Source organism: Meles meles, chromosome 1 (assembly GCF_922984935.1).
Source record: "Meles meles chromosome 1, mMelMel3.1 paternal haplotype, whole genome shotgun sequence".
In the NCBI taxonomy this organism is placed as follows: Eukaryota; Metazoa; Chordata; class Mammalia; order Carnivora; family Mustelidae; genus Meles; species Meles meles.
In genome coordinates this window covers 124,777,911-124,790,391 of record NC_060066.1, presented here as the reverse complement: position 1 = coordinate 124,790,391, position 12,481 = coordinate 124,777,911, and the positions used below count along the sequence as shown (strand labels likewise).

General features: G+C 38.0%; 1 protein-coding gene across 5 annotated transcripts in view; it reads left to right on the top strand.

Annotated features, from left to right (window-relative positions):
• NTNG1 (netrin G1) overlaps positions 1 to 12,481 on the top strand; it is a 352,694-nt gene that overhangs the window by 3,225 nt on the left and 336,988 nt on the right. For all 5 annotated transcript variants that reach the window (XM_045984841.1, XM_045981917.1, XM_045984011.1 and 2 more), the window contains exon 2: positions 4,070 to 4,827. In XM_045984841.1, the coding sequence (XP_045840797.1) occupies positions 4,582 to 4,827 (246 nt within the window). In that variant the 5' untranslated portion in view covers positions 4,070 to 4,581. The remainder of the gene's footprint in view (positions 1 to 4,069; positions 4,828 to 12,481) is intronic.

Here is a 12,481-nt window from a genome sequence, read left to right as displayed (position 1 = left end):
TGATGTTTCAGTACTGTTAAATTCCTTATATTTTGAGAGACAGTTAACAAAAGGGTTGAAGCAAATGTTTCCCATTTAAGATGACTAGAAAAGGCTCTCTTCACAACAATAAATAAATACAAAAAGCATTCAATATATCTTAAATATCTTGTCTAGTCAATCTCACTACAACAGTGTTGGAATCTGCTAATTTTGGTAGGTTATAGCATTTGGGGATATCTTAATCTCTTTATACTTTTCACTCAATGAAGTGTGATTATAGTTAGTGTTCTTTTTGTTCCTTCCCATTCAGAAACATGCCTATTTATAAAATTCTTAATGTCTATGAAGAATGAGTCAATAGCTGTCTATTTCAGGTGCCTCTATATTTATGGAATAAATAGCCTACTACTACAACCCCCACCTCCTAGTGAGATTATATAATAAAACGAATGAGCTAGAGTTAATGGATTTACTGTCAATATTTTCCTCTCCATTGATGAAATTGGCAATTTTTTTTTTTTTGAGAATGTAATTGTCTATACCATTGACCACTACTACTCCCATATACTATTTTGGAAGGCTTCTTTTCTGATGAGAAAAGGCCTGTGAAATTCCTTCTCCAAAGTTATTTCCAGGTGGAAGGGAATTAGCTTCAGAATCCTGGAAAAAAGATGTCCTGTGGATGCAAAGCCATGTTATAGCCCCTTTTAGTACAGATCGATAACATCTGTCAACTTGAGGATATGACATAATTTTATATTTTCATATTGGCTCTGCAAATTTATATACCAGTGAGAGTCTATGGAGTTCTCATAGCATATTAATGGGTATTTTTATTAAAGAGGACTTCTCAGCGCTTTAGTGTGCAGGTAGAGATGACAGCATTATTTGAAAACAGTTCGTTCCCAAGGTTTGCAAAGCAAAGAACTGGTACCTGGGGCTGCACGGAGCTCTTCTGAAGCTGCCCACAATTAGGTGATGTGGATACCTGAGGCAGTTTCAAAGCCCCCATTACTTGGCAATTAGGTCAGTTATGGGCCAACAGGGGTTGGTATGGAATACTAAATCCCCAAATATGTCATTGACTGTCCTTCTCATCATCCATTTGCCTATTTGCTGTGATGACCAAGCTTTTAAGGAGCTGTTGATGATTTTAACCTGTTTAAAAGGCATAGCCCAATGGGAACTGGTACCATTAGGCAATAGAGATTGGGGGTAAATAGTATTCTATTTTCATATCATTTTATTGTCTTCAAAAACTCCGTAATTATACTGAGTAGAAAATTCCCCATTTTGACAGAGGCCTCTTTTCCACTGTGTGTCCTGGAAATTCATAGTTTTAATTTCTTCTTAATTTTAAATTAAGAGGATTTTCTTTGAAGTGTAAGTGGCACTAAAAAAATGTAAGGAGACCCGACATGAAGAATACATTCTAGATTACATCCTACAAATACAAAAATTAGAATGAAATTAAGCAATTATGTTAAAGAACAACTTAGTGACCCTCTGCTCCTGATCTGTAATATGCCGTGGTCAATATCTTTTTCTGTGTCAATGGGAGCTCATTAAATGTAAATTCTGCAGACTAACTGAGCCATGCCATATTAGTGCTTGCCAAAGCTTGACATTTTTAATACATTAATAATATGTCTGTAATGTAACGGAAAACTATTAATCACAACTGGTTATGTGCCAGAAATTTAAGCTATAATTGGCTGCTTCTTGTCAAGAATGTCTGTCGCACAGTCCTGCAACTGCCTAATATTCAAATATCTTGCACTCCTCTGCATTTTTCCTTGTCGGTTCTCTAAATTCGATCAATGGTATAGTCCATAATTCTGTGTAATGACCATCATTATAATTCTGCTATTCTTGAATGAGAATTTGTTATATTGGGATTGCTGTTGTGTCAAGAAATAGTAACAGGTTCACATACATTTCCTTAGTGCCCAAATTTTCCACGTACATCTATGTGGTCATCCTTTACTCAGTGGTTGCAATAAGGCAAAAGGTAGATAAAGACAGAGTTACAAAGAATAAATAAATTAGGGGGTAACATTTAGTGGTTAAAAAAAAAGTGAAAGTTAATCTCAGAGCATTCAAATTTATACTTAAGTTCACATTTTAAAAACAGTATTAAAAACTAACTCATAATTTTCACTCAGTTCAAACTCAGAGCAGTCCATTGCCCGTCTTTCAAGATTATATTGTTCTTGATAAAGAAGTTGCTATGTATTTGAACCTAAGAATTGAAGTTAATAATTTCTAGTTTAGTAGATTTTGCACTTCTTCTGTTGTAATGCCCAGGCCCAGCTCCCCAACAGCCCATGAAAGTGTTTGTTCTTGTTATAATGAAGTAGTAAACACAGTTGAAAAATGCATCTAGAAAATGTGCATTTGTATTATTTTAACACCTTTACAGATTATTAATTGTCAAATTGTTGGACGTTTCTGAAAATATCAATTTAAGATTACCACTGAGTCTGAAAAAGCAGAGGGCTGCAGTAGCCAAAACCCATGCTTCTCTGTGATTTCTTTCCCTTTAGTTTAAGATATCAAAATGTGCCCAACACACCTATGCGTTATAAGGAGGAGGCAGATTCAAATCTGCAGTTTATACGTGTTTAGACAAACTGCTAATTATTCCTTCATAGGAACTCAAATATTCAACACTTTTCCTAATAGAAAATACCACAAATTACAGCTGTATGATAACATTTTATGAATTGAATATAATGAAAATTGCACTTGCATCCATAAAGCAATTATTATAAATTACTTTGCTATGGAAACACTATTCAACCATCCGTTGGCATTTCATAGTCTCTGTGGCTGAGTTCATTTCAAGATGGTGCATTATTTAAATATATTGACTTCCTTTTATAAGATTGTTTGAAGATAGCAAACTTCCCTATTTAAAGTGCCTAATGTGAATTAAAGGGTCCGTAATGATATTTTCTAAACTGCAGGCTTTTTTGATCCTTTTCCAGTTGTTTAAAAAGCAGTTACTGGGACTCTGACAATATGAACGAACTAATTACACAAATACCTCTTTTTTACACCTGGTTTCCAAATATTGTTGTTTGGTTTGACTTGGACAGTGATTTCTAAAGAGCAAAGTTGCCAGTTCACCTCTCCAATGACTAGGACCTATGCTTGTGGAGGGTGCATTATCAGCTAACCCAAAGTACTGTTAAACAGTAATTTTTATTTTCTCTTAGAATTAGTGCCATATTATTCTGCTTCATGGCCTGTTAACTCACCCTCAACTATTTTTATGTGTGCATTTTAAATTGTGCGTTTTACTACAGAGCTTTTAGTTTTAAAGCAGCATATAATACTTGCCTTTGGGACAAATTCTCTTCTTCTCTTACAGAAAGTAAGTGAAAATGCAGATGTAATGGCTATAAAAAGATGTAAGAAAATAGAAGATTCTTCTGAAAAGAAAATTTGCTCCTTTGGTTTTATTTTTGAGTATTTTTTTTTTCTAGAGAGCCAAGTTATCTTTATCACTAACTGCAACTAAACAAAAGAGGCTAAATTCTTCCAATATAATGAGCAAATCCAAGGGGACAGCCTTGTGCCAACAATGCTGGTTTTCACTCCAGCTAACAAAGGCTAAGAAATGTACAAGGAATTTAGAGATTTTTAGGGTCTCTTTGCCAATAGACAAAAGGCATACAAGTAGTTGTCACTTTTTTGTCATTGTTATAAAAGCATTCATTTCGCCCATTGTTCTCCTGGAAGATTTTCTAGCACTGCAATCCATGAGAAATGTTTAAATCTAGCTGCTTGCTCTCAGTTTTGTCAAGGTGGAAATATAATTTTTGAAGTGAGGACATGTAACTCACCTGGGACCTGCACATCTGTCTTTGTTATGGAAGAGTTAAATCCTTCATATCAAGATTCTCCCCAATGTGAGTGATTTCTGTGGTTTGCTCATTCTAGCAAAGCAGTGGAGTAAAGGTTATCCATATTACACCAATTTGCTTTATATTGCATCAAACCTCCCAAATGTCAACATATCATACAGTTTGTAATGCATTGATTCTGGGGCAATAACTCTTACTCTTATTGTTTCTTAAAGGGTGTTGGTGCCAGAAGGAAAGAATGATTGATGAGAAACAGACACCTGGCTATAGACACTCATCCTTTTGCTTCAGATACTGATATCCTGGTGCGTCTGAGCATCCCTTGTGAGCCGTGAGCACCGAGGATCACCCAGGGTTATCGGATGTACGGCAGGAGAGCCATCACTTTGCTAAATCATTCTCTGCCACTGGACATCTTTTACAAACACCAAACCAGACGTGAGTCTAATAGATATGTTCTAGGACAACAAAAGAGCGGCAAGTTATTGTCAACGCCTAACATCCAAGTATGTTAGGCTTCCACCAAAGTCCTCAATATACCTGAACGCGCACGATATCGACCCTTCACTTTTAGATTTGGAATCTACATTGAGATTTCATCCTCTTTTTTTTTTTTTTAATACACAGACCTACCTACATATAGACACATATGTATATGTAAAATAGACATAGCTCACAGATAATCAAACCCTGCTTTATTACTGCGAAGATTGCCAAGAATTTAGAGATGTATTTGTCAAGATTCCTGTCAATTCATGCCCTTTGGGTTACAGTGTCCTCGGTGATGCAGCCCTACCCTTTGGTATGGGGACATTATGACGTGTGTAAGACTCAGATTTACACTGAAGAAGGGAAAGTTTGGGATTACATGGCGTGTCAGCCGGAATCCACGGACATGACCAAATATCTGAAAGTAAAACTAGATCCTCCGGACATTACCTGTGGAGACCCTCCTGAGACGTTCTGTGCAATGGTGAGGCAACCCTTTTGCATAACTATTTCCTATGAAGTGGGAGCATGTCGTATATGTGTGCAAGTGTGGTGAGGGTAATGACTAGACTCATGCAATGAGCCGAATCTGCGGGGGACAGGTCTGTGCTAACAGATCCTTCCTTCTCAATGCAGGCTGGCTTGCAGGACCCGGAATTACACATTGCAGTATGACTGATGCACTGGAATGTACCTTCTGTCTTCCTGCAAACCAAAGCTTCCACTGAGACTGGTGTACTGTATATAAATTATAAAAGAAAAAGTTCAACTGAAGGTTAAATTTCAGATTGGAGTCTGGGACTATGATTAGGTCATATGCATTATGGTAAAGGATGGTAAACCGAGTTTAAAAATACAAAGGTTCCTTCACATACCTGTATGAGGCCAGCCCCGAATTTTGTAGTTCAAGGCTAGATTAGAGGTCATGGTTATCCTCATCTGGATACTACTGGGATGTGGAAGTCTTTGCTTAGGAAATCAGTGAGAAGAGAAGCAAGGAGCGAGGAGCTAATGCCTCCAGAAAAGTCTCATTTGTCAACTCGTGCAGCCCCTTATTTTCAAGGGTCACAGTTTTTTATGGGTATTTTAAATATGATTGTTGGAATTTTGAAAATGCATTTGCTGGAAAGTAATGACCTGGGCATACAAATTCGGATACCATCCTTTGATAAGCAGAATTACAGAACTCATTGTTTTTGTGGCGTACATAAGTCTTTTCCTGGGCAGAGAGTTAAATCCTAGGTGAAAAGGAGTGATGCATTGAATTTTCACTTAGGACGTGGTTGAAAGTTTACCTATAAGGTAAAGAGTTTGATGATTAACATGATGTAAGTCAAAGTGCTAAAGAATTCAGACAGTATATTCATTTGATTTATGTCAGTGTTTTTCTTTATTATAGGTGGTCTTTATTTGATACTGGAATTGTGATCCCATTTCTCTCCACATAACAGATATAATCATATGGCAGATTTTAATAGTATTCTTACCTGACTTTATTATCTTGAACCTGGCCTGGCATTTTCAGGATAGTGAAACTATTAATCAAAGTAGCATCTGTTCACAGTTCCCAGTGAGTTAAATTAGCATAAGATCATCTTAGACCTAGCACTGTAGAAAAGGTTTTGTAACAGGAAACAATTTTGAGCAATAAAGAGTGTTTTTACCTAAAAGCTAACGGCTTGCCATTTTTCAGAACTGCCTTTGGGGACTGGTTTGAATTATAGTCTAAACCCGATTTTGTGGAGAGTGAGAAAAAGAGCTTGGCTATTAGGTGTCACTATGACTAAAGTGGCCTGAAAGACTAAATATTTCAAAGAGAGGACCCGTCTTTCTGGGAAACAGGTATGTGGTTTGAAAAAAAGGGGAAAAAAAGCTACGTTTTCGAAACCAGAAACTTCCAAAAGAGGAGTTCATTCCAACACATTAGCAAAACTATGATAAATCTGTGACAGAGCAGGGCCGTTTGTTGGCTTTATAGAAAGGTGTTTGATAATCTCTCATAAACGGTCAAATTTAGGGTCTCACTGCCAATCTGTGGTGCAGTTGCCGGGTAGGTAATAGGTCATGTAGTCTTCCCTCCTCACAGCAAGAGAATGAGTTCTGGGCCAGCTCTTCATGTTATGAAGGTCACTGTAGCTCTGTTTATTTGCTTACATGACACTTGTAGTGATATGCCTATTCTGGAATTGTTTAATAATTTACAAATCTAAGTAATATAGCAGATCTGCTTCTTAGGGTGCCCTTTCCACTCACATCAGCCCTGTATGGTGTGTTCAGCCTGTGCTTTAAAAGCACAGCTTTCCTGATCTCCACCCCTGGCAGGAGAACGCTGGCTGATCCCTGATCTTGTCCTCACGTGGAAGGGTTTACTTGGTGTCTTCAGTGTGCCTCTGTTTCCTACCATGAGTGGAAAATGGCACGTTACAGAACTTCGCATGGCTGCCTTTCATGGGGACACGGTCTAAAGTCTTTAAACAAGTCCGTTCCCTCCCAGTTCACTAGCTATGTGATGTTAGAAACCAAAAGAGAAAAAAGAATTAAAATGATATTCCCCAGCTTTCTCAAGAGCAGTAATGTGAATACTTAATATGTTTACCCCCAAATGCACAAGGTAGTCTTTTAAAAGGCCACATCTTAGTCAGATGCAGATACTTGGAGGCCTTGGTGCATTTAAGTTTGTCAATGCGCAGAATTGTTTTCCAAGGGAGAGCGTAAGATTTGCAGGATGTTACCTATCAATGCTTTATTTGAACTCCTTAATATGCATATGACCGGCATAGCAGATTTAATAACCTATCCTTTAAACGCAGACTTTGGGACTATTTCTAAGCATATTATGTGTCAAGTCAACAACAATGGCCTAATACAGCAACACTTCTTCTCTGTAGTTTTGGATTTTCCATAAAACTCTTTAGCCTAAGGGTTCCTGACACAAGGCTGTAAAGGTGTCTTGGGATGCTGTCGTATCAGACCCGTGTAGGTGCTCCTTAGCCCAAGGTCTAACGGGAATCCATAAAGTCATTTGTGTTATGACTTTCCCGTTCTTTCCTCCTTGACACATGCATCCATACCTGCTCCCTCAGAGTCGTTAGTGCCCATTACATCAGGGGAGCTGCCACAGAAGCACAGTCACTACTTAGCCCTTATATGTAAATGTTTGCTTGCAAAATGGTTTCAGAAATCACCCGCTCTGTGAGTGACACCCTTATTGGCTATGAGTATAACAATTCTGAGCACCAAGGGGCCATTTGGTGAGAGAAAGACCCTGACGCTCCCATAGCTGATTTGTTTTGTATAAAGTTGAAGTTCATTGGCAATGCGTTAAGAGCCCCTCTTGCTGCCTTTCACTCATGCCCCATCCTCACATGGCAGTGACCATTCAGGGAGGGAGCGTATAGTTTATTGTAAAATTTTAAGGGAAAAGAGCCACATGATTCCATTTGAAATTAGATCTCTGCTTCCTAACCTGGATGACCTATTTAATATTTCTTCAATGTCTAGTGATTTTAAATGGTTGTCTATTAATACTACCAGCATTTGTGAGTGTTAATTTTATGGGAGCACTCTGACGTTTCTATTTATGCAAATAGAATAGGGGAAACAAATCACACACATATGAATTGGTGTCAGACTATACGTTTTCTTTTTAATTTAATATATTCCTTTTAAGGATCTGAGAGGTAGAAGAGGATTAGCCTTTTTTGTTTTTGTTGTTGTTGTTGTTGTTGTTGTTTTTAGGCTGGGTTAGTATGTTCCTATAGATCGTGTCCTTCTCCCAGCCACAAAAAAACCTTTCCATAGCCCAGCTTTGTCAGAAAACACAGATCATCTAGTGACTGCAATTTGTTTCAATTTGCATAAAGAGCAAATAGGATGATCTGAACCTGCATGTAAAGCTGAAGTGAAAACACAGAGCTCTGACTTGTTCTTTGTGTTTAGACAAACTTTGCTGTCATATCTCCACGCAACACCCCAGTGGCTTAAAAATGGTAAAATTATCTGCAATTATCTCCAGCCTGCAGCTAATTTTCTGGATAAGTTAAGCAGAAGCTTTGAAAGGGAGCCTGCAGACGGGAGAAGTCATGTGCGTTTGTACAATGGCTGGTGCGGAAGTGCTGATGGCTATGGAAATGTGAACCCCCGAGAGCTGCTGCGGATTTCAGAGCCAATCAAAACTAAATTAGGAAACAAAGATTATTAAAAAGTCTTCTGTGCATGTAATTTTGGCATAATATTATGAGGTGGACATTAAGTGTTTCCCTTGGAGACCCCGGCATCATTAATGCAGTGTGCCTTTAATTACAAGTAGACTCATATTACTAAAAAATGGAGAAAATAAAGTACTCAGAGGGGTCGTTAGCAATACCCTCATTATGTTTACTGAAATAATTAAAAGAAAGGGTGTAATTTTTCTAAATAAAATGTCAGAATTTGAAATGAAAATGGATTTTCTTTAGGAAATTTACTAATGGCTGCCCGCCCTCTTGATAGGCATTTATTCAAGTACCATAACAGGTCTATTAACGATCATTCCATATTGCGCTATTTCTAGGTAGACTCCTATTAAGAAAAAAAAGACTTTAATTATTGCAAGCATTGTGGATAGAACATATTTCATTGTGTTCAAATGGAATTTAGGAAAGTAGTAGAAAGCCTTTGTGTTTTACGATATTAAAGGAACCCAGTGGGATGAGCAAGCAGTAATGCATAGTCACAGGGCTATCTATAACTTAAATTTCAAATCTGACATCAGCGCAGGTTGCCATCTGGTGGCTATCAGGTGGCCTTTGAGAAATTAATTTGATAAACTCAGTTACATTTTCAGTGACAGGGCATTAATATCAATTTTCCAAAAACTGGAAATGACACTGACTTATATAATAATCAAATAATCTTAAAATATACTCTGTTCACATGAAACATAATTCAATCAATGAATGAAGTTTTAATAACAGTGACATCTTTCATTTGAACTGATTTATCCCTTAATTAGCCCAGAATGGAATTTTTAAAAAACCTTCGGTTCCGTCTTTATTAACACTTCCTTGTTATTTAGTTCACTATTTGGACTTATTTCTTAGAAAAGCTTAATTCATGTTTGCAATGAATTAAGTTTCACGAAGATCAATCTTTTTGATGTATCTCTGTACCAAGTATTTCCTTATTGAGGAGCCTACAAGAGCTCCTTATTATCTGTTGCATCAAGTTTTTAAATCTGGTGATATTCAACTTTATTTCTCACTATTTCCCATTGGGACCCTATGGAACCTCCAGGGGACTTAGGGATAGCCATCTGATGGGCAGAGGACTGCTGCATTTGGGTTGAGTCTCATTGGCACAGTATGCACCATATATAGGTGGGGGGGGGGGTGTTGGAAGGATGCTGGGAAAGATTACTGTGGGTCTAACAGAACTTAAAACTGTGTTATGTCACTAAATGTTCTCAGACAGTGTTCTCTAAGTGCAGAAGTGCCTCAGTCTCTGATGGGCTGATGCTTCACAAATATTATTCCAGGCTACTGAATGCAGTGATGTGAACTGAGTGTAGAACACATGCAAAACCAAGAGGTGATGGTGAGAATCCAAGTTAAATAGCATGTGTTCCCTGCCTCCAAAGGAAGTAGAGAAGAGTCCTAAGCAAGATGAATATGAAGTAGTGTGTACTCAGAGGATGGGGGAGCAGACAAGCATAGCCAGCACTCAGAATTTAAAGGTGAAACAGTATTTTGCTATGTATCAGAGGGCCACTTGGAGAATACTATCTGTTAGTCAAGTGCCTAATGTTAAACAGTGTCTGAGAAAGATACAAAAAGCCTGGGTGAGGCAGATTCAAGCAGTGTTTAAATGACAGCCTAGTGGCCTGGTTAATGGTAGAATGACCTTATATCTAGCAGTATGGAGGAGGAGCAAAAAATCATAGAACCTGATGGGTTAGATAGACCTCTGTATGTGTGCATATATGTTATATATATAATGTATGTGTGTATATATGTATTTTTAACTTAGTTGATGGTGGGGTATGCTGAGTAAGATTAGCACGGCTCATCTGCCTGGAGCTCCAATATTACACAAAGATGAAGGGGAGCATTTAACTGAATCTACAAATGCAAGATTTTTAAAGGTGGAACATGAGAAAATAAAAAGTGCCTTATAGTGGATCAATTTGAAGTACCTCCTCTGTCCCCAAGAATTAATCTTGTTTGCTCTCAGTCTAGGGAAATATCACTTGCCACGTGTGTGAAGGAATCTCCTAAAAATACCATAGCCCTTCCAGATTGTTTTGGGGTCTCAGGCATATTCTCTAGATTGTGTGTGTGTGTGTATGTGTGTGTGTGTGTGTGTGTGTGTGTGGCGGGGGGGGTTCTCTTCTAGCTTTGGGACTGTACATAGGATGGGTCTTAGGCTGACATCTTGATCCTCTGACCTTAAGGACTAGGTTCATCCCATAGGAAGTCCTTCATCTCATGTGTTTTCTCTATGAGGACAAGCAGAGGACATTTCTCTTGCTCGGAATAGTCCGTGCTCCTCTCCACTTTTCTCAAGTCCATCCATCCTTCAAGGTCTATGTGAGGTTGGCTTCTCCATACACGCTTTCTGCAAATTTCAGCTCCTATCATTTTCTTCGCTGAATATCTGTATTAGCCCTGCCTATGTACTGCTATTACTGTATGGCATTATTTAGCACTTGTTACATCTTATTGATTAATACACCCACATGCACATGTGTTTCATGTGTTTATGCTGCCTCTTTATCCGAATCACTACTCTTTTTTTAATGATTTTATTTATTTATTTTGAGAGAGAGAGAGAAAGCATGGGGTGGAACAGAGGAGGAGGGGGAAGGGAGAGGGAAGGAATCCCAAGCAGACTCCTTGCGGAGCAGGAGGCCCAACACTGGACTGGATTCACAACTCTGAGATCATGACATGAGCTGAAACAAGAGTCGATGCTCCATGGGCTGAGCCACCCCGGCACCCCTGGATCACTGCTCTTCAAATGAGATGATATGTAGGCGAGAGCCTACTGTACTTTGTGATGCCCAGTAGGAACTCAACAGAGACTACACGTTTTTTTGCTTTTCTACCTCCTAACATTTACTATTTTCCTAGGCAACAAATAAATGTCTTTAATTTATTAATTGATCAATTGATTGAATATGGTACTTGATTTTCTAGATTGTTTTCAATTTCTTGAGAACTTTTATCATGTATCTGTTTTTTTCCTCTTCAAATTAAGAGACAACTAGAAAAATTTAGCTACCGTACTTGGGAAGCTTATGAGGATGCTCTCCAGAGAGTTGGGAGAAGCAAAATCTACTCAGCGTTCCAACACTGAAAGTGATATATGAGGGATTTTCAAATTCCATTTCTCCCATCCAAGTACTAACCAGGCCCGACCCTGCTTAGCTTCCGAGATCAGACGAGATCGGGCGCGTTGAGGGTGGTATGGCCGTAGACTTTCAAATTCCATTTCTAATTGAATCTTTTAAATGTATTTTTCCAAATAGAAAATTTTGAAACAATAGACGAGCTTAACACACAACATTGAAATCATTTTGCCATATTTCTTACAAGTCTTTTTCTGTCTACATATGTATATTTTGTTTCACAAAATTGGAATCATATCAAGTACATTTTCCCCTCTTTTTTCATTTCCTACTACAGTTTTGGCATTTTCTTGTATCATTATGTATTCTTAGAACATATGATTTTGATAGCTATAGATATCCCATTATGTGGGTATACAGTATTTCATTATCCTCTCACCTCAACAACTTGATGTTCTATGCTTTTCTTTTTCTATTGGTTATGTGCAGTGATGAACATATATAGTATGGTCTTTCTTATTGAACATATCCTTCTTCTCCCACATCTGAAACCTTCCATATTAAATGCACATGTTTTTAGATTGTCAAGCTCATTGTATCATATTTAGCTGATGCTAAAGTATAGGGCTGTATTTTTGTGTTCTCAAGGATGGAATCATTACTGAATGAAACAGCATTCTATTTGTCAGTCATGGGGACTGAAATCAGCATGTGTGACTTAGGCACTTCTCTCTGGGCCTTGCTTTTGTGTGGACTTGGAGAGTGTCTAGATTTAGGAGGAAGACAGCTTCTGTTACATAATAGAGAGCAA